The sequence below is a fragment of the Camellia sinensis genome, chromosome 9, assembly GCF_055761805.1.
Source record: "Camellia sinensis isolate YWXY chromosome 9, ASM5576180v1, whole genome shotgun sequence".
NCBI classification, from domain to species: Eukaryota; Viridiplantae; Streptophyta; class Magnoliopsida; order Ericales; family Theaceae; genus Camellia; species Camellia sinensis.
Genome location: NC_138969.1, coordinates 36,622,374 through 36,642,943, shown reverse-complemented (window position 1 = coordinate 36,642,943; position 20,570 = coordinate 36,622,374). Strand labels below are relative to the sequence as shown.

The 20,570-nt window shown below is 36.4% G+C and overlaps 2 protein-coding genes across 2 annotated transcripts; both read right to left on the bottom strand.

Moving 5' to 3' along the window:
• Positions 1-12,635: 12,635 nt before the first annotated feature.
• LOC145799351 (zinc finger BED domain-containing protein DAYSLEEPER-like) lies at positions 12,636-13,511 on the bottom strand. Its single transcript, XM_082888913.1, has 3 exons — positions 12,953-13,511; positions 12,743-12,827; positions 12,636-12,648 (listed from the first exon to the last, which is right to left on the bottom strand). The coding sequence occupies exons 1-3, from the start codon at positions 13,509-13,511 to the stop codon at positions 12,636-12,638; spliced, it is 657 nt and encodes a 218-aa protein (XP_082745039.1).
• Positions 13,512-17,307: 3,796 nt separating this feature from the next.
• On the bottom strand, positions 17,308-18,825 carry LOC114292330 (senescence-specific cysteine protease SAG39). The gene is made up of 2 exons (XM_028236270.2): positions 18,279-18,825; positions 17,308-18,028 (listed from the first exon to the last, which is right to left on the bottom strand). The coding sequence occupies exons 1-2, from the start codon at positions 18,784-18,786 to the stop codon at positions 17,439-17,441; spliced, it is 1,098 nt and encodes a 365-aa protein (XP_028092071.2). The 5' UTR covers positions 18,787-18,825; the 3' UTR covers positions 17,308-17,438.
• Between the last annotated feature and the right edge of the window lie 1,745 nt (positions 18,826-20,570).

The window sequence follows — 20,570 nt, the reverse complement described above, 5'->3', positions numbered from 1 at the left end:
ATCTAGCTAAACGAAGGAGGCCTAGGGCTGTTGAAAGGGTTGAGTCCTCGACTGTAGCTATAATTGAAACCAGAAATAAGGGTCCTGTTGTAGTAGGGGCTAAAAAGCCCAAGGAATTTAAAAAGGTGACTATAAAAGAGAGGTTGGAGAAGAAATATTCTTTCACGGATGATCTGGTCGAAGACCTATTTGAAGATCTGTTGGAGCAAAAGTTGATTGCTCTCCCTGAGGTGAAAAGACCACATGAGGTAGGAAAGACCAATGATCCAAAGTATTGCCCCTACCATCGTTTGATTAGCCATCTGATAAAAGAGTGTTTTGTTCTGAAAGATAAAATTCAGGAACTTTTGGACTCTAAAATTATCGAGCTCCCTCCTCAAGAGAAAGCATCAGCTAACCCAATCACTATCGAAAATGATAATGAAGGTAAATGGGTTGTTTATTAGTCAAAAAGCATGAAGAAAAAACAAAATGCTACAGTGAAAGCTAGAAATATGGTTACTTCAACAACATAAAGGCCAAAAGTTTCCAAAAAGCAAAAACCAAAAGTTTCCAGGAAATAGAAAAAAGCCAAAGTAAGTAAAAGAAAAGGAAAGAAGAACCCAAAGAAGGAAAAAATGGAGAAATTGGTCCCTGATGAGTAGTTAGAGCAATGTCCCCTTGTCTCAATCACATTGGAGGAATTTCTGCCTTCAAAATTTTAATCTGTGGAGTTACAAACATACTATGATAAAATGAGGGAGGAAAAGCTTACTTTGGCCCCTAGGCTAACCATCATTGTTTTGAGTGATGACAAGGAAGATGAGGGTGAAGTTGGTTCAAAAGTTAGGGAAGGAGATTGCATTACATCTCCTATTTGCATGCCTGACTCACCAGAGTATACACCGACTTCTCCAGAATACACACCAGCCTCACCAAAGTATACACCAGCTTTTCTAGAGTATACACCAGAAGCCTTTTCTCCAGAATATTCGCCAGTACTACCAATGTACTATCAAAACACTCCAGAATATGTAAGGGGAACAGAACAAGGAGACACCGGGTGTAGGTCCGACTCTGAGCTTATGAAAAAGGCAAAAAAATGACTACACTTCAAGGATGATGAGGTGAATGGCAGGTGTAAGTCGGATGATGAAGTATGGAAGCATTCAAGTAAACAAGCAAAGTCATCTCAAGTTGAGGATCCTAATGAAGATTGGAAACTTGACTTTTCTCCTGATGGTTCACCATACATATTTCCAGCTAGGACATACGATGGAGAAAGTGTATCAAGTGACCACTTTGACTTTCCTTGTAATGTCATCACTGTGGATGTAAATTTTGAAGAGCGAGAAATACATATCATTCGCAATCCAGGTGATGATGAGAAAACAAAAATTGAAGCTAGAAGAGAATTGGAACATCAAGCAAAAGTAACAGTCTCTTTGAAAGATAAGGGTTTTGAAGCCCATCAAAATTTGATTATTGAAAGAAATCAAATTTTTGGACACCATTTTCCTTAATTGGGTCGAATGGGTTCAGTTCCCACGAGGATATGCAGTACCTTGTTTTCCTTTATATAATGGGATAGGTTGTCCAAGGCGCCATTTGGTTCGTTTCCTCGCACAATGTGGAAACACAGTAAAAAGCTAGGCGTTACTTTTACGGCAGTTCGTTCTTTCTTTGGAAGGATGGGCGGTAGATTGATACTTCAGCCTGCCACCTAATTTAATCCCACATTGGGACACCATGGCTGATCGATTCTATAGGACATTTTATAAACCATGGCCAATAAAAATTAAGATGTCAGAACATTTGGATGACGAAGGTATATCTTCTCAAACATATGATTTCATAAAAGGCACAATTGAGGAGAAGATTGAAACTACCTTTGATCTTCGAGAGATGGGCACTTATCGCCCAAGGGATTTGTTCCCTTTATGGGTAAAGCCAACACATTTCCTAAAGGATACGAACTTCCGAATTTTGTCCTATATAAGGGGTATGGAGATCCTCAAAAATATATTAGGCATTTTTTGAAACAGTATGGGAAAACAGCTCAAAATCAAGCACTTTGCCTAAAACAATTCCCCATTTCTTTGGAGGGGATCGCCTTTGACTGGTATTGCTCCATCGAAGGGGTGGTGGTGCCTAGTTGGAAGGCCATGAAGAACGGTTTTGTAAAATCCCAATGCTTTTATAGGCGTGACTCCTGGTACCTAAGAAATAGGAGAAGAATGCAGCTCCAGGAAGATGGAGAAGTGACTGATGATGATGATCACCCTGCAGCTGGACCAGTTAACATGGTCCAAACAATTGAGGAAACAAAAGAAGTTGAGGTCAACAAAAAGGCGGTGGCTGAAGTATGTCAAATTTACTTGACCTACCGGAGGAAATTATGAAATTCTCAAGACCCTCAAACGTCAGAAGTTCCATAGGTTTTGCTGGAGGAAGAACAAGTGAAATATGATGTACTAGCTCATCTAAAGAAAATTCCAGCATTGTTGAGCATATATGATGCACTGAAAATGTCTCCAGAGCTTTGAAAGTCTTTAATATATGCCCTGTCCAAGCCAGAGGATTTCCACAAAGAAATTGAGGGTAGAAATCAAGAGAAGACAGCTACATGCATGGTTATGGCAACCTTTAGTGACAAAGACATGTGTGCTGAAACGACAGACCATAATCGGCCTTTGTTTATCACTGGGCTTATCCATGATGTGAAAATTTCTCGAATTCTGGTTGATGGAGGATCTGTGGTAAACCTCATGCCTTGGAGGGCCTTAAACTTATTAGGGGTTCGAATTTCACAACTTCGCCCAAGTCGTTTGGTCATTCAAGGATTTAATTAGAATGAACAACGCCCAATGGGGAAGATTGAATTGCGAACCAAGTTTGGGGATATTGAAGAAAGCACTGAGTTCTTGGTCCTTGATGTAGACACCTCCTACAATGCTTTGCTTGGGAGACCATGGATGCATAATCATCATGCAGTGCCATCAACTTATCACCAATGTATCAAGTACCCATTGCCTTCACCCAAAAAAGAGGGGACAATTATGGCTGACAATGATCCATTTGGAGAAGTAGACGCCTATTATGCTGATGATAGCTTCTATACAAAGACTTCACAAAGAAAAGGAAAAGATGTGAAAAAGTCTGAAGATACTCCGAATGTCAAAGACGCTCTAGAGTCTACTCCAGTTTCAACAAAAAGAACTTTTCGATATGTGCCAAAGTCCGAAAGGAAACTGGTGGCAAAGGCTCTAGCCCCAATAAATCTAATTTTGGATCTCAAAGGTGAGTTCGTGTTGCCATTAAGGAGGGCAAAATGCACCTATGTGGAGAAATATAATAAGATTGTGGTCCCTTCCAAAGGAAAAGGGTCGAAATCCATCATATTTCACTCACTTGGAGATGTTGAACAGAAAGTAAAAGTTGAACAAGTGCCAGAAGAAAACATCTCGAGTTTTGAGAAGCTTACCTTTAGTGCAGAAATTACACAGATGTTGGTAAAAGTTGGTTTAGATCCTGAAAAAATACCAGGAACAATGACACCCTTTGACTTTGCATTAACACCTTCGCAGAGGCAGGCTATCCAGCAAGGTGGTATTATCACCGCCAGGACAGAAGGGTTAGGCTATCAGGGGGATGAGGAAAAATTTCCAGTAAACATGACTATCACTCAAGATGTGTTGGAAGATGTTGACCAAGATAAATCTCAACCTGCACCAACAGAATTTAAAGCAAGAGGCCAAGCCACCGTGGATGACCTTCGTGAAGTAAATCTGGGTGATGAAGGAGAAAACAAACCAACCTTCATTAGTGCAAATTTAAAGGAAGAAGAAGGTCGATAATATATTTCCTTCTTAAGGGAGTATCGTGACATATTCGCATGGAACTACAGTAAGATGCTTGGTCTTAATCCAGAGATTGCAGTCCATAAGCTTGCAATTCACCTTCAGAAACGGCCAGTTAAACAGCCTCAGAGGCGAACTCGACCAGAGCTTACAGCCCAAATTGAAGCTGAAGTCGATAAGCTTATCAATGCAGGATTTATCAGGGAAGTCAAATATCCAACCTGGGTAGCAAACATAGTGCTGGTCAAGAAAAAGAATGGTCAAATCAGGGTTTGCATTGATTTTCGTGATCTCAATGAGGCTTGTCCTAAAGATGACTTTCCCTTGCCCATCACTGAACTTCTTGTAGATGCAACTACTGGGTATGAAACCTTGTCTTTTATGGATGGATACTCATGATACAATCAAATCTGAATGGCACATGAAGATGAAGAAATGACTGCATTCAGGACTCCGAGAGGAGTCTTTTGCTATAAGATAATGCTTTTTGGCCTGAAAAATGCTAGGGCCACGTATCAAAGGGCGATGATTGTAATTTTCGGTGATATGCTCCATGACACCATTGAATGTTATGTTGATGATCTTGTCGTCAAGACAAAGGAGAAGGAAAACCATGTGGAAGATTTGAGAAGAATCTTCGAACATTTGAGGAGATACAAACTCAAGATGAACCCACTAAAATGTGCATTTAGAGTTTCCTCAGGAAAATTTCTAGGGTTTGTGGTTTGAAACAAAGGGATTGAAATTGACCCTACTAAGATTAAAGCCATTGCTGAAATGCCTCCTCCGCGAAATTTAAGTGAATTGAAGGGGCTACAAGGGAGATTGGCCTATATCAGAAGATTTATTTCTAACTTGGCTGGTCGATGCTTGGCATTCTTAAGATTGATGAAAAAGGGTGTTCCATTTGAATGTGATTAGCAGTGCCAAAATGCTTTTAATAGTATTAAGGAGTATCTTTTGAAGCCTCCAGTACTCATGAGCCCAATAAAAGGGAAACCACTCTTGTTGTACATAACAGCCCTGGATGGTTCGTTAGGGGCACTGTTGGCACAACACAATGAGCATGGGAAAGAAAATGCCTTGTATTACTTGAGTCGTACTTTGATTGGGGCAGAAGTTAATTATTCTCCTATCGAAAAGAGATGTCTTGCCTTGGTGTTCGCCTTGCAAAAACTAAAGCACTTTATCTTGGAACATGAAGTCAAGTTGATATCAAGAGCAGACCCCTTGAAATATATACTTTCACGGCCCATACTTTCAGAGAAAATTGTAAAGTGGGCTGTAATTCTCCAACAATTCGTAATTAAATATGTTCCCCAAAGAGCTGTAAAGGGGCAGGCTTTAGCAGATTTTTTGGCAGCACATCCTATACCTGATGACTCACCTCTAGTAACTAATTTACCAGATGAAGAGCTTATGCAAGTAGAAATCCAGAAAGGATGGGAGATGTATTTTGATGGAGCTTCAAGGAGTCCATATGGCAAGAAACAAGAAAATCCTAAAAACAATAAAGCTGGAATTGGAATTGTGTTTGTGACTCCAGACAATACTATAATCACTCATTCTTTCGCCTTAAGTGAAGGATGTTCCAATAATGAGGCAGAATATGAAGCTGTAATTGCTGGATTAGAATTGGTATTACAAATTCGTATTGAAGAACTCTCAATTTATGGAGATTCAGAACTGGTGGTAAAGCAACCCCGTGGAGAATACATTGTAAAGAAAACAAGTCTCATCCCATATCATGAAAGGGCTGATCAATTGCTTTCGCAATTCAAGAAAACACATATTTTTCATATGAAGAGAAGAACAAATGCTCGAGCTGATTCACTTGCAAGTTTGGCTGCATCATTGACCCTACCAGATAGCAAAACAATTACTATTACGGTAGATGACAGAAGGGTGTTACAATCTTTAAAAGAAGTTTCTGACTTGGTTCTAATCTTGATCGTCACCACGAAGGGAGAAAGCGAGGAGGATTGGCGGGAACCATTCATAGCTTACCTTCAACATGGTAGGCTACCTGAAGATAAAGTAAAAAGAATTGAAGTGAGACGTAGGGCTACCAAATTCGTCCTGTGGAAAGATGGGTTATACAAAAGGTCTTTGGATGGAATGTACATGCGGTGTATAGCCAAAGAGCGTATTCAAGAGGTAATGGTAGAAATACACGCAGGTGTATGTAGGGCACACCAAAGTGGTCCTAAATTACATATGCAGCTAAAATGGTTGGGATACTATTGGCCGACTATGATTGCAGATTGCATAGATTATGCTCGAAGATGTCAAGTCTGCCAATTCCATGGGAACTTTCTCCACCAACCCCCAAAGCCTTTACATTTAACAACTTATTCTTGGCCATTTGCAGCATGGGGTATGGACATTATTGGTCCTTTTGTACCTCCATCTTCAGCAGGATATCGATACATCCTAGCTGCCACTGACTATTTCTCAAAATAGGCAGAGGCCGTGGCTTTAAAGGATATAAAAAGCACAGTTGTCTCTGAGTTTATCCGAACCCATATCATTTACAGGTTCGGGATTCCAGAAAGTATCATCATGGATAATGGACAGTCATTCAGGAGTGATGCTTTGAACAAGTTATTTGCCAAGTACAAAATTAAAAACAACCATTCATCAAGATATCATGCACCTGCCAATGGTTTGGCAGAAGCTTTCAACAAGACATTGTGCAAAATTCTCAAGAAGATGGTGGATAAGAACAAAAGAGCTTGGCACGAAAAGTTACAAGAAGCTTTGTGGGCTTATCGGACTTCGCATAGAACTCCTACTCAAACAACCCTTTATTCGTTAGTTTTTGGAGGAGAAGCAGTGTTACCACTTAGGTTCAAATACCATCATTGCGAGTGGCAATACAAGAGTCCTTAACAGAAGATGAAAGTGCAAGAGTGAGGTAGGCTGAGCTCGAGACCTTAGATGAAAGAAGGTTGTATGCTTAACAGAATTTGGAGATCTACCAACAAAGGATGGCAAATGCGTTCAATAAAAGGGTGAGGCTTCGCTCTTTTAAAAAAGGAGACTTGGTACTAATGGTTAGAACACCCACAGTAGTCTCACGAAGAACCAAAGGAAAGCTTGAGCCCAAATAGGAAGGACCTTATGTGATTAAGAAGGTTTATTCTAATGGGGCCTATTTGTTGATAACGATGGGGCCTATTTGTTCTAATTGGGCCTATTTATTCTAATGGGGCCTATTTGTTAAGAATCATTCCCCCCAACCAATGCAAGGTTCTTAAAAAGATATTACCCTTAAGAAAGCCTGCTAGGTTGAAAACCCGAAAGGGCGGCCTAGGCAAAAATTAGGGCCTAAACAAAAAAAAAAACCCACCAATGGTATTGTATGTGGTTAAACTGCTAAAATATCTCACCAAAATCTAAGGTGGTAAAACATTGGATACTCCTGGCCCGCAAGAGTATAAACTGTGTACGGCTAAACAAAAGTCGAAAACCACCGACGGTATTGTATGTGGTTAAACTGCTAAAATACCCTACCGAAATCGAAGGTGGTAAAACATTGGATACTCCTGGCCCGCAAGAGTATAAACTGTGTACGGCCAAACATAAGTCGAAGACCACCAACGATATTATATGTGGTTAAACTGCTAAAATACCCCACCAAAATCTAAGGTGGTAAAACATTGGATACTCCTGGCCCGCAAGAGTATAAACTGTGTATGGCCAAACAAAAAAAAAGAAAAAGAAAAAGAAAGAGGTCAGTGAAGGCAAAATGTCATAATATAAAGAAATTGACGAAAGCCCCTTGCCAAGGAATCAAGCCGATGGGGTGACGAACAAATTCACTGCCAAGGAATCAAGCCATTGGGGTGATAGACACATTCACTGCTAAGGAATTAAGCCGTTGGGGTGAAGGACACATTCAGAAATCAAGCCGTTGGGGTGACGGACACAATCACTACCAAGGAATCCAGTCGTTGGGGTGACAGACATAATCACTGCCAAGGAATCAAGCTGTTGGGGTGAAGGACAAGGAATCAAGCCGTTGGGGTAACGGACACAATCACTGCCAAGGAATCAAGCCGTTGGGGTGAAGGACACAATCACTGCCAAGGCATCAAGCTGTTGGGGTGACGGACACAATCACTGCCAAGAAATCAAGCTGTTGGGGTGTCGGACACAATCATTGCCACAGAATCAAGCCGTTGGGGTGACGGACACAATCACTGCCAAGGAATCAAGCCGTTGGGGTGATGGGCACAATCACTGCCAATGAATCAAGCCGTTAGGGTGATGGACACAATCACTGCCAAGGAATCAAGCTGTTGGGGTAACGGACACAATCAATGCCAATGAATCAAGCCATTGGGGTGAAGGACACAATCACTGCCAATGAATCAAGCCATTTGGGTGAAGGACACATTCAATCAAGCCATTGGGGTGAAAGGACATAATCAATGCCAAGGATTCAAGCTACTCATTGCCATTAGGTTGGAAAGGGCAATGACACCTGCAAATAAACTCTGACGCCATGCGTGTTGCCTACAAAAGAGATAAAAAAAGACATGAAATAATTAGGCATCGTGATTCGTACAATTAAAATTCACTTACACGAATCACAAGGGGGCAAGGCTGATTTGATTTTCAAAAAAAAAAAAAAAAGGAAAAAAAATCGTAATTCGTACAATTAAAATTCACCTGCATGAATCATGAGGGGGGCATGCTTTGATTAGATTAGATTCAAAAAAAAAAATGTTCAATTGGGCCAATTACCAATACAAAATAAAATAAAAGACAACATGTATTTATATAAAAAAAAAATGGAGTTTTTGTTCCAATTAGATTTTTTTTTTTCTGCCCTATGCTTGAAAGTCTTTCTCCAATGGAATTGTCCAGTAACGATCTAAAAGTGATCAAAGGGGAGATTGAATGGTGGAATTCATTAAAGTAGCTTGAATCTGATTGGAGCAGCAGATAGAAAGATTATATGGCTAATGCCTTTGTCGAACTAAGAAGGGATGCACGTTTGATAAATTAGCAAAAAGTGGAAATTCAATGTAAGAAAAGATTTGAAGCTGTCATAATGGCCAGTTGAAAGACCCTCATGGAAGAAGATCAAAACAGTCTTATGAAGCCAAGCACCAATTGTATAAGGAGCTGCTATTAATACAAAATAAAATAAAAGGCAGCAGGCTTTAAAAAAAAATTAAAAAATTAAAAAATAAATAAAAAGTATGTTCATATTTTTTTTTAGCAAAATCTGCTAAATAAACAAATATATGCTGTTACACAAAAGGGTATAATAGGTTTTTCTTTTTTTTAAACAAGAAAGGTCTTTGTTTGGGCTCATAAAAAAAAATGGGTAGTAGCAGAAAAAAAAAAAATAATTTAAAAAAATCTGCTTACTTGATTCTACTGTGAGTTAAAATATATATATATATATATACATATATATTGTTGCTTAAAATCTTGCTAAAGTGAGTAAAAGAAAACCAGACAGATTGCTGCTTTAAAAAATATATGGTAGCAGCAGCAGAGAAGAAAAAAAAGGTGCTATGGATAGAAGGCATATTGCATGACTTCATAAAAGAACTTATTCTTTCTTGAAGAAAAGAAATCTTATGCCTTAAAAACATGCAGAGATAGAAGTTTTGTTAGGCCAAGGGATGCCATTGCATGCAAAATTTATGAGCGTGACATCCATGAAGTTGGTATGGGTGTTAAAACTTTCTTCTGGCAGCAACAAAAAAAAAAAAACTGGCAGCAGTAAAAACAAGGGGTGAAAAGAAAGCAACAAATATTATGATGAAAGTATACCTGATTAAAAGGAATTTGAAGGAATTCTTTTGTGCCTTCGTTTGGGAAAAGAAGAAAGACAATGGCCAGACAACTTTTGAAGGATGAAGACCTAATATGCACTACAAAATTTGCAGAATGAAAAAAAAAAAAAAAATCGGGCTACTGAAAAATTGCTGGAAACAAAAAAATTCTACTGGAAGAACAAAGTTATAGGAGGAAAAATATCTACTGTCCACATGCATGGATAGGTATTATATAAGCAAAAAATTCTTGCTTAAGAAAGGAGGTAGTGGTCTCCTAAAATACTTCAAAGAAGCAAGAGTTTAGGTAGGATTTGAAATACCCCATAAAAGTAAGAGTTTGTGTAGGATTAGAAATCCTACTAATGCCAATCCATCCTATTCCATTTAGACAAACTCCTAATATATATATATATATATATATCCTAAAAATAAAAATAAAAATAAAATTAAAAAAAGTGGCAAGTTGGAGGCTCACAAAAGAAAAGGCCTAATTTAAAAAAAAAAATGGTGGGCTAGAAAAGGAAAGGACCATGATGACCTAGAAAAATCCATGATGGCCTAGAAAAAAATCTGCTGTAAAAAAAAGTGGCAAATTGGAGGCCCACAAAAGAAAAGGCCCAATTAAAAAAATGGTGGCCTAGAAAAGGAAAGGTCCATGATGGTCTAGGAAAAAAATGTGTTGTAAAAAAATGGTGGCAAGTTGGAGGCCCACAAAAGAAAATGCCCGATTAAAAAATGGTGGCCTAGAAAAGGAAAGGTCCATGGTCTAGAAAAATCCATGATGGCCTAAAAAAAAATCTACTGTAAAAAAAAATGCGGGCAAGTTAGAGACCCACAAAAGGAAATGTCCAATTAAATCTTTAGACCTTACCCATGACCCTCACACACACACACACACAAAAAAAAAAAAAAAATGGCCGAAGTCCATAAAAAATAGGCCCATACCCTAAAATAATAATAATAATAAAAGGCCTATGGACTATAAGGAGCACTCAACCCATTAAAAAAAATACAAAGCCTGAAAAGTGGCAGAAAGGGACCAAGGCCAAGAAATAATCCCATCCAAGATCTAAAGAAGATCTAGATAAAAGTGCCAATTTGTCGTAACTCGCACAGTTAAGAAAATTCACTTGTGCAAGTCACGAGGGGCATTTGTTGGCACATAAATTTCAACCAAATTTATGTTTAAATTTCAAGTACAGTCAATGACACACATAGAGCCTACGATAAGATTGTTGTAGGCAATCACTTCCTAAAAAAGATCAATATGATCCATTGAAGTACATAAATAAAACGACGTTGTATCTCAACAACGTTATTCAAGATACTCAAGTGACACGTGGAGCCTACGAAAGATGACACCTGTAGAGCCTACAAAAAAGACACCACACAGGATGAAACCCCAAAGATCAATCCGGTTAATCAGATATACGATTAATCAGATAGCGCTATTATTCAAAATTCAAATGGCACTATCATTCAATTTGAAATTCAAATTGAAGATGAAGCATTCCTATCACCTGATGGCCCTCTATAAATATGAGGACCATCACACAAGACGGGGGATCAGAAAATCAGAAGTGAAAATATCAGAGAGAGAAAGAAAGAAAGAAATTGAGAGCTAAAGAAGTCGTTACAAGAAAGAAGAGAAGCCTAAAGAACTCAAGAGTCTACACTAATGGCGATGAATAGGTAAAGGGTTCCAAACCCAAGAATTGTATTTTGTATTCGAGGGTTCAAAATCCATAACAATTTCAATAAAATATTTATTTTTCTTAAATTGTCTTTTGTTGTTTATTTTGTTCTTCATTAATCGGAGGTTTCATTTGTCTAAAATGTGCAATTAACGATCTAAAATACAAATCGAAAATAAGAACCTGCTATTCAAATAATCAACATTGTTTAGTCCAAAAACTAAACAGTGGACATTTGTAACATAAAATTTTGAAATGTGTTGAAATAATTCACATTTTAAAATTTGTGTCTACAATCATGTTGCTTTTTTTGTTGGATATATATATTATACAACGCGTCCCTATCAGGTCCATTAATTTTTAGAAAAATATCGTGTTTGCATGTAGGAATGACAACGGGGCGGGACGGGGCCGAGGACCACACTCCCCGTCCCCAATCCCTGAAAGTGAGATATTCCCCGTCCCCGCCCTCGATCCCCGACGGGGACCCATAGCCCGCCCCCGATCCCGAAAAATCCCCGGTGGTAATTTTATTTTATTTTATTTTTTTGATCTGTAAACAATCCTATTGAAATATATTTTCAAACATATTTGTAACTCTGTCCAGCATATTTTTTGTAAACATATTTGTAACTCTGTCCAGCATATTTTCTGTAAACATATTTGTAACTCTGTCCAATATATTTTCATATTTGTAAATCTGAAATATATTTTCAAATATTTGTAACTCTTCAAACAATCCTATTCAAACATATTTGTGACAAATTTTCAAATTAAAAAAATCTATAAACATCTAATTCAAACATATTTCAAATATGATATTTGTCAACATATTTTGTATCTGTAAAGAACAAAATAACATCTATAAATAACTAGTCCTATTCAAATCAATATATATAAATCAATAAATCTGTCCAGCAGTTCTCAAAAAAAAAAAAAGAATCTGTCCAGCAACATTCTAAACAAAAGAATCTGTCTAGCAGCATTCTAAACAAAAGAATCTGTCCAGCACCATTCTAAACAAAAGAACCTGTCCAGCAGCATTTAGCATAGCAGAGAGAAAAACATTCTATTCAACAAAATAACACAAACAACAAAACAGATGTCTAGCAGCCCACACACAAGAAAATTCAACAAGTTGCAAAGAGAATAATTAGTCTCAAGCACAACCCGCAAGGGATAGGTTACCCAAAAATTGAAATTTAAAAAAAAAAGAAAAAAATTCCATTACAACATAAAAAATCAAATGCATTGTTTCTCCAATTCTCATACAAACCACACAACAACTTTCATCATCTCCTTCAACTTGAATTCCTGTTAAATAACAAAAGGAAAAAAATAAATAATTAATACTAATAATAAAATGTAAAAAATGTTAACAATTTAAACAAAAAAGATGACAACTAACACAAAAGTGGCACATGACTCTTCCGAGTCGATCTCATCATCATCATATATAGTTGCATAGCCCACCGATTCCAATGTTGAACTTCCTAAAAAGTAAAGAATATAAATTCAGTATTGAAATTATTCCATGGTAATATAAATAATAAAAGTGAAATAATAATATGTAGATTAGATGAAATAATATCTTTCATCTCTGCACCCCACAACCAACTTTGTGCACACATTAATGCTTCTAATGTGTTTGGATGAAGTCTACTACGATATGGACTCACCAACCTTCCACTAGTACTAAATGTTGACTCAGAAGCAACAGTGGATACAGGAATAGCTAAAATGTCCCTAGCTATTGCCTGTAAGGTCGGATACTTTGGTCCATTAGTTTTCCACCAATTCAAAATATCAAAACCTGAAATTCTTGGCAAAACATCATCTTCTAGATAATGGTCCAACTCTGATCTTACGTTCTTCATTTTTTTACTTCTCTTTCTACTAATAAACCAATCAAATTCTGAAAGGGTCTCTGTAACAATTTCTGGATGAGTAGAAGAGTCACCAACAACATCGGTCTCCATACCAACTCGGTGCTGATACTCTTGCAACAAATCATAACAAATCTGACGAACCCTATCAACTTCATCTTCAGCTTTGTCTCCATAAAGTTTTTCAAAATAAAACTCCAATACACTCATCTTATACCTAGGATCAAGTACAACTGCAACTCCAATAACACCATGTATCACTAACCAATGTTTATTAAATTTTTCTACCATTTTTGATGCCATTGTTCTAATCACTTCAATTTCACAAGAGAGCCATTGAGACAATGTCATCCTACTCTCACATAAAACTGAGAAACAAACATTGGCTGTGGGATACTTTGTACCAAAAAACAACTCTGTTATAGAAAAAAAAAAATCTTAAACCTCTCACTAATCTCTCTAGCAAACTCACATTCTTGCTCAGTTGGCAAAGTCTTATATTGGGGCTCTCTAATTTTCAACCTAGAAAAGACATCCTTATACAACAAGGCTGTCTGAAGCATCAAGTAGGTTGAATTCCACCTAGTTGCACAATCAAGTCCTAATTTCTTAGTATGTGGAATACGCAATTGGTTGACTATTTTTTCAAATTTTTCTAGTCTTTTTGGTGTTGCTGTCCAATAAGCTACACTCTCTCAAATTTCTCCACACCCACTCGTATGACATCCAATCCATCTTTCACTATCAAATTCAAAATATGCGCACAACAACGCATATGAAACAAAGTACCACCCAACAAAAATGATGTATTACTTAACTTATCCATCAACATGGTAATCATAACATCATTTGTGGAGCAATTATCAACAGTCACAGTAGAGATTTTTTTATCAATATTCCAGTCCATCATACACTCAAGCAAAGTATCACAAAGAACTTCTTTTGTGTGTGGACATGGAACATAAATAAACCTAAAATATGATATTCATAAACAAGTATTAATAACATGCAAATTGAACTGAATAAGATAGAATTTTTAAATGATTTGTAAATTTACAAAAATATACCTCAAAATGCGACTTTGTAATGTTCATGAATCATCAATAAAGTGTGCGGTGACAGCCATGAATCCTTTCTTTTGATTGCTAGCAATCCACATATCAGTTGTGATTGCCACCCTACTTTTATTATGCTCCACCAAACTCAATGTGTTCACCCTTTCATAATCATAAATCTTTAAAATATCACTCTTTATCGTATTTCGAGAAGGCACTTTAAACAATGGTTGAAGTGTTGTTGAATATCGTTTAAAACCAACATGGTCTATGATAGAGAGGGGATATTCATGCAAGATTATGGCATGTGACAACTTTTTCCTAGCAAAATCTTGATAAAAATTATAAGAATTCATTTTTGGACTGTCTCTACTAAAATTGTTCGTTAACACTTTTTGCCTCATGTCCATCACTTTTTTCCTAGTACATCTCTTATGGTGATCATGCAAATGCCTAGTTCCATTTTTTGAATCACCTCCAAGATGCTTATTTCAATAATTACATATTGCCTTCCACACCCCATTGACTTGTTGTTTTTTTAAATGTTCCCATACAACACTAGGTTTTCTTTTAGTTCCTCCACAAGTAGTATTAGACTCTTCTTCTAAATCAATAACATTTTGATTAGAGAGGGGAGACGGTGAGTTTGTAGCTGGCGATGAATGTTGTGATAAGTCACTCTCAAATGGTACATGAGAGTTAACAGGTACTTGAGAATTAATGGGTACTTCAGAGTTAACTGGTGCTTGAGAATTAACATCTGACATTTTTAACCTTTATAAAAATAATATGGATTGAATTAATATTAACAGAGGTAACATAAAAGTAGATTACAAAGATAGCTATTCTCTGAAATCTAGCCAAGGCAAAAAATGAAAGAGTTTCAAACTTCTAACAGTGAAATAACAAATTTAGAAAAGTAGAAATATCAAAGAAAACTCATACATAACAATATAAAAAAGAAAACTCATTAAACCATCAGTCTAGTTTAAACTATTTTTCTGAAAATTGAATTTTTTATTTTATTTTAGTGATTTTTTTTTTTAAATATTCAAACTCTACTTTAGCATTCAACTCAAAGAAATTAAAAAAAAATGTCCAAATACAAAAGGTGTAAAGTGTAATGGCTGTCTTGATTTACACCCAATTTTGAACATATTAATGTTTGCTTCCATTTTCAATAATGGCTGTCTTGATGTAGTGCTTCACAAAAAAATTATTAAATATTCTTAAAACAGATGTGATAATAATATGAAATCATAACATATTTGAGAGAGTCATTTTTTATTATTATTATCTTTAATTAGTTAATAAAAGTGAGTTAATATGACTCACTCATAAAACTTTTCGTTTTATAATTAATTTGAAGCACTTGTAAATAATTATCCTTCATACAAACACAGTGCAATTAACAACTGCAATTAATTAAAGCTATAATTTTGTTTTTATGCTCTATTACCAAAGACTTACATGAGAAGCTGGTTTCATTTTTAATTATGAAACGAAGTATAATTATGAACCAAAGTCAACCAATTTGATTCATTGGCAAATTAATATCACTCAAATAATTTTAAAATTGGCCTTCTTTTCATCTTAAAAATTGGTAAGATTATGTTAACGACTGCAGTGTGTGCTAAGGACATTTAGTTACAAACTTTGTAATTTGTCATAAGAATTTGTACTATAAGAAAATTATAATTATGTTTAACTCAATTATCTAATGTCATTAAAATTCTCACTAACAAAATACAAATTTGTATTAACAAATCAATTGTTAACTAAACAAATTAACTAAACATCAATCAACATCATCAACTTCACATAATTTCAACTACAAACAAATATCTAGACACAAATTAACAAATTAACAATTCAACTACAAACAAATATCTTCACACATAATAACATCAATAAAGAGAAAATAACATCATCAACATCATCATCTTCAATAATATATCATCAATAAAGAGAAAATAACATCAATCAATAAAGAGAAAATACCTGGATGAGCAAACCAAATGTCAGTAGTGAGCAAACCAACTGAACCTAATTTCTACACACAGAATAACATCATCATCTTCAATAATATATAAAATAAACAGATTTAAAATAAATAAACTTTTTTATAAACAGATCTAAAAATAAACAGATCTAAAATAAAAATATCTAAAATAAAAATATATAAGCAGATATATTTATATATATATATATATATAATAAATAAATTTAGAGGAAAAAAAAAACAGAGTTTGAAGAAAACCCTAGATCGAAATATATATATATATATATATGTACACTTAGATCGAAACCCTATATACACTCAGATGTGTATATATATATATATATAATATATAGACATATATATAAACCCTAGATCGAAATCCCTAGAGAGAGAGAGAGAGATACCTAAACAGAGAGAGCAGCGACGGAAAAGCGGCAGTGAGGGAGGATTCGCGGTGAGGGAGAGAGCAACAGCCCCGTCATCGTGTGTGTGTGTGTGTGTGTGTGTGTGTGTGTGTGTGTGAGAGAGAGAGAGAGAGAGAGAGAGAGAGAGAGAGACAGGGAGGCTAAACGGTAAACGGCAGAGGTGAGGCGGTAAGGGAGGCTCGGTGGTGACGGAGGATCGCCGGTGAGGAGGAAGGCACGACGGTGACAGATGAAAGAGAGAGGGAGAGACCAGTGGCGAGTGAGAGAGAGAGAAAGAGGAGTGTCGTGTGTGGGAGGCTGAATGTGTGTGTCTGTGTCAAACCTAAACAAATACAAGCATATATATATCCAGGGACAAAATCGTAATTTTACCTCGGGGACAAAGCGGGGCCGGGTCCGGGTCTGAAATATCTATCCCCGTCCCCGGCTCGGATATCATCAGGGATGAATTTTTGAATACCATCCCCGGCCCGTAAGGGATATTTTTCGGTGAATAATCACTGAATTCAAGGTCGGGGGGTCAGGTCACCGTCGGGCCGATTTCAGATTGCCATCCCTATTTGCATGTTCGTGTCCCATCTAATAATCATAAATAGAAGAACCAATGGCATGCAGTTTCCTTAATATATTTCAGAATTTATTGTACAAAGAAGCTACCATACAACCTCATACACAACCAAAACCAGAATGGCACACCACACAAACATAAGCAAAAAAACTAGGTATTTCTTGCAATTCAAGCAGTTGGATAGGAAGCATCCATGGCAATGCCGCATAGCCCTTCAGCGGCACCAATGTCTCTTTGCATTCTAATATATCCCCCCTCGCCCCAGCTCGTGCCCCATGAATTTTTAACCAACCAATACTTGGTGCCATCATCACTAGTCCCGTATCCAACTGCTGTAACACCATGATCTAATTGAGTTGCACAGTCTCCCGTGAAAACACCACTTGAGTAGTGTTGGAATGCAGATCCACTGGCATCAATCGCAACAGACACAGGTTGTATAGCCACGGCCTTGAGTAATGCCGACTCACTATTGGAAGGCACATCCTCATAACCAGTGATTGTGGCTGCATGCGAGGCTTCCTTGTTAGTGTTGCAAGTTCCATCAGTTCCGTCATAAGGATAGTTTGCTTCAGTTGTGAGCCCATTGTTGTTTATTATGAACTTGAAGGCGTTGTCCATTTCACCACCTCCACAACCTTGATCTTGACTTGTGTCGCAATCCACTAGCTCTTGCTCTGACAATGAGATCAACTTACCGGTTTTGAGCTGGTGAATCCCCTCTGTAGCTGCAACAGCTGAAAATGCCCAGCAACATCCTACAATATTTGTATTGTTCGAATAACAACAAAGGTCTAAGTTAGTTAAATCATAAACTAGTAACAATATATTAAGATTGGGGTCTCTATCTACTAGGCTCAAAACAACGCAATTTTGGAATTCAAGTTAGTTGTAGAAATTTTAATTATTTTTAACTTAAATCCAAAAAATCGTATGATTTTGAGGCACAACATCCAAATTGTCCATCAATTGTTGTAGATAAGTTCTAATTAGGGTCTTCTCTCGTACCACATTGACCTTGATCTTTAATGGCAGTAACAGCTCCATTCTTTCTCCAGTCCATGCTAGCTGGAACTGCAGTCACATTTTCATACCGAAACGAACTTGTTTTAGATGCCTTTGGAAGGGAGGACCTCTTGTACCCATTACGGGAGGCCTGGAACTCCTCATTAGTCAAGTCTGCAAATTGGTTAATGCCTAGTTTGTAAGGCCTCGCCCCTGCAACACTGTTGAAAGACTCGATGAACTCCATGTTGTCCTTGAATATCTTGAAACGCATTTCCTTCTCTACATCATCCTCGTACACGCGCCCAAAACAAGCCATCCATTGCTCGTGTCTCTCCACCATGGACACTTCAGGCAGCGTACGAGACATGGCTTGAGAAGCCCACATCCCCAAAATCAACAATGTTGCGAAAATGAACTTCATATTGGTGGTGATTATGGATTTGTTTTTCAGATAATGAGAATTAGTATGCACACTTAGTCCTTCGAGAGACAGGTTATAGAACTGCATTTGAATAACTTCCTCAAAGATTGGTATGAAACTGAAACTGCATTCCTAGTGTCATTTGAGTCCCGCGAGAGATGCCCGGCAAGTTGTTTATGAGAGAGACAACCAAAGTTACGTTGCAGAGCTGCTGTTTCGTTACATATATTCAAAGTTCTGTTATATATTATTTTTACTGTGTGTATTGTTCTGATGAGCAATCTTCCCACAGTTTTGGACCTTATTGAACTAAATATTTAAATACTAGGGACAATCAGGCATTACATTAAAGTCCATTTGGAGTTCTCTTTTGTCTGCAGTGACTTCTAGAAATGGACTCAAGAAAAGAAAGTAGTACTAATTTCAACTTCATTGTTGCATATGCAACTACAATATCATTTTTGTGGCTCCTCCTTGCAATATTATTTAGGGTAAATTACACTCACCTCCCTTGAGGTTTAGAGAAATTATAGTTAACCCAACACTTTTGATATAATACAGTTAGGCCATTTTTCATCAATAATTCGTTAGTCGTATGAATGAAAAAAAATAATAGTCATCTTTTTTTACTAAAATGTATGTTTATCTTTATTTATTTATGTATCTATCCACCATATACATTAGTTTCGATTGTTTTAGCCCTTACTACAATAGAGGTTCATAAGTGTGAAGCTTATTATATTTTTCTTAAGTTAAACGGCGGGGGAGGTGAGTGTAATTTACCTTCTCATTTTATCCAGGTGGCAACTGGCCTTGAATTAGTCAGTAAAATGGTTGGCCCATGGACTGTTGAGTATACAGGTCATCCCTATTTTAGATGAAGTTAACTAGGAAAGACAGAAAGCCTTGAAAAGAGTCATATCTCAATGGCTATAATCAAAATATTGCAAGCTGCTTACTCTAGGAGGAATATTTTTATATGGTGCTAATGGTTTAATAACACTATTTTTGTTGCTTCAAAATGTTTCGGTTTATGCTCTTCCCTATCATGTGGATATGGAAGACAAGTGCTTTTATTTTAGTTCATGATTTCTTTTGATTATATGGTTCATCCAGGGAGAAATTGAGCTTCAAGAAATAATGAATGGTCTTTTATCAATGCACAAATATATATAACTCGTAAAAATTTCAATTTTGCTCATATAATCATGTTTATTACTGTGGAAATTGGGTTCTAAGGCAGAAATTCTAGTATTTGTCTCCAAGCTTGTGCTTCTAGATTGCCTAGTGAACAAAAGCTTGGTAGATGTGTACAGGGCCGGCCCTGAGGTTTAGGGGGCCTAAGGCGAACTTTGAAAATGGAGGCCCCTTTTACATTGAAAAAAAAAAATTTCATGAATAAACGATAAGCTATAACTTTTTTATTTATTTGTAGCCACAAAAAAATTTACTTGCACATATAATCATTAAAATTATAAACAAAACAATTTAATGAAACAAAATTAGGAAAAAAAAATTAGTAAAAAATTATTCAATTAAAACTGATAAAGACCTCGGTAAAAAAATTTGTGCAAAATTATTTATTCTACTAAAATCTAATAGATAAAGAAGGTTAAAAAAAAAAAATAGGGCCCATATATTGTATGTATTGTTTTTCTTGGTCCAAACATTTTATATATATATATATATATATATTCATTTTAATAAATATAAGCAAAAAAACTGCACTTATAATAAGTATGGGCTAAACCATACATAGACCCAATAAAATATTTTGGGGCCCTTTAAATTGATCCTAAAAAAAAAAAAAAAAAAAAAAAACATTGAGCCTATAATATTTTACCAAATTTGGGGGCCCTATTTTTAGGCCA

What these genes read in the sequence shown, in the direction of transcription:
- LOC145799351 (XM_082888913.1), bottom strand. Translation starts at nt 13,511, where the DNA reads ATGGTAGAAAAATTTAATAAACATTGGTTAGTGATACATGGTGTTATT. An exon ending in AGCATTAATGTGTGCACAAA is followed by an intron (nt 12,828 to 12,952) that starts GTTGGTTGTGGG and finishes TTTACTTTTTAG; the next exon opens with GAAGTTCAACATTGGAATCG.
- LOC114292330 (XM_028236270.2), bottom strand. Translation starts at nt 18,786, where the DNA reads ATGCAGTTCTATAACCTGTCTCTCGAAGGACTAAGTGTGCATACTAAT. An exon ending in TAAAGATCAAGGTCAATGTG is followed by an intron (nt 18,029 to 18,278) that starts GTACGAGAGAAG and finishes CAAATATTGTAG; the next exon opens with GATGTTGCTGGGCATTTTCA.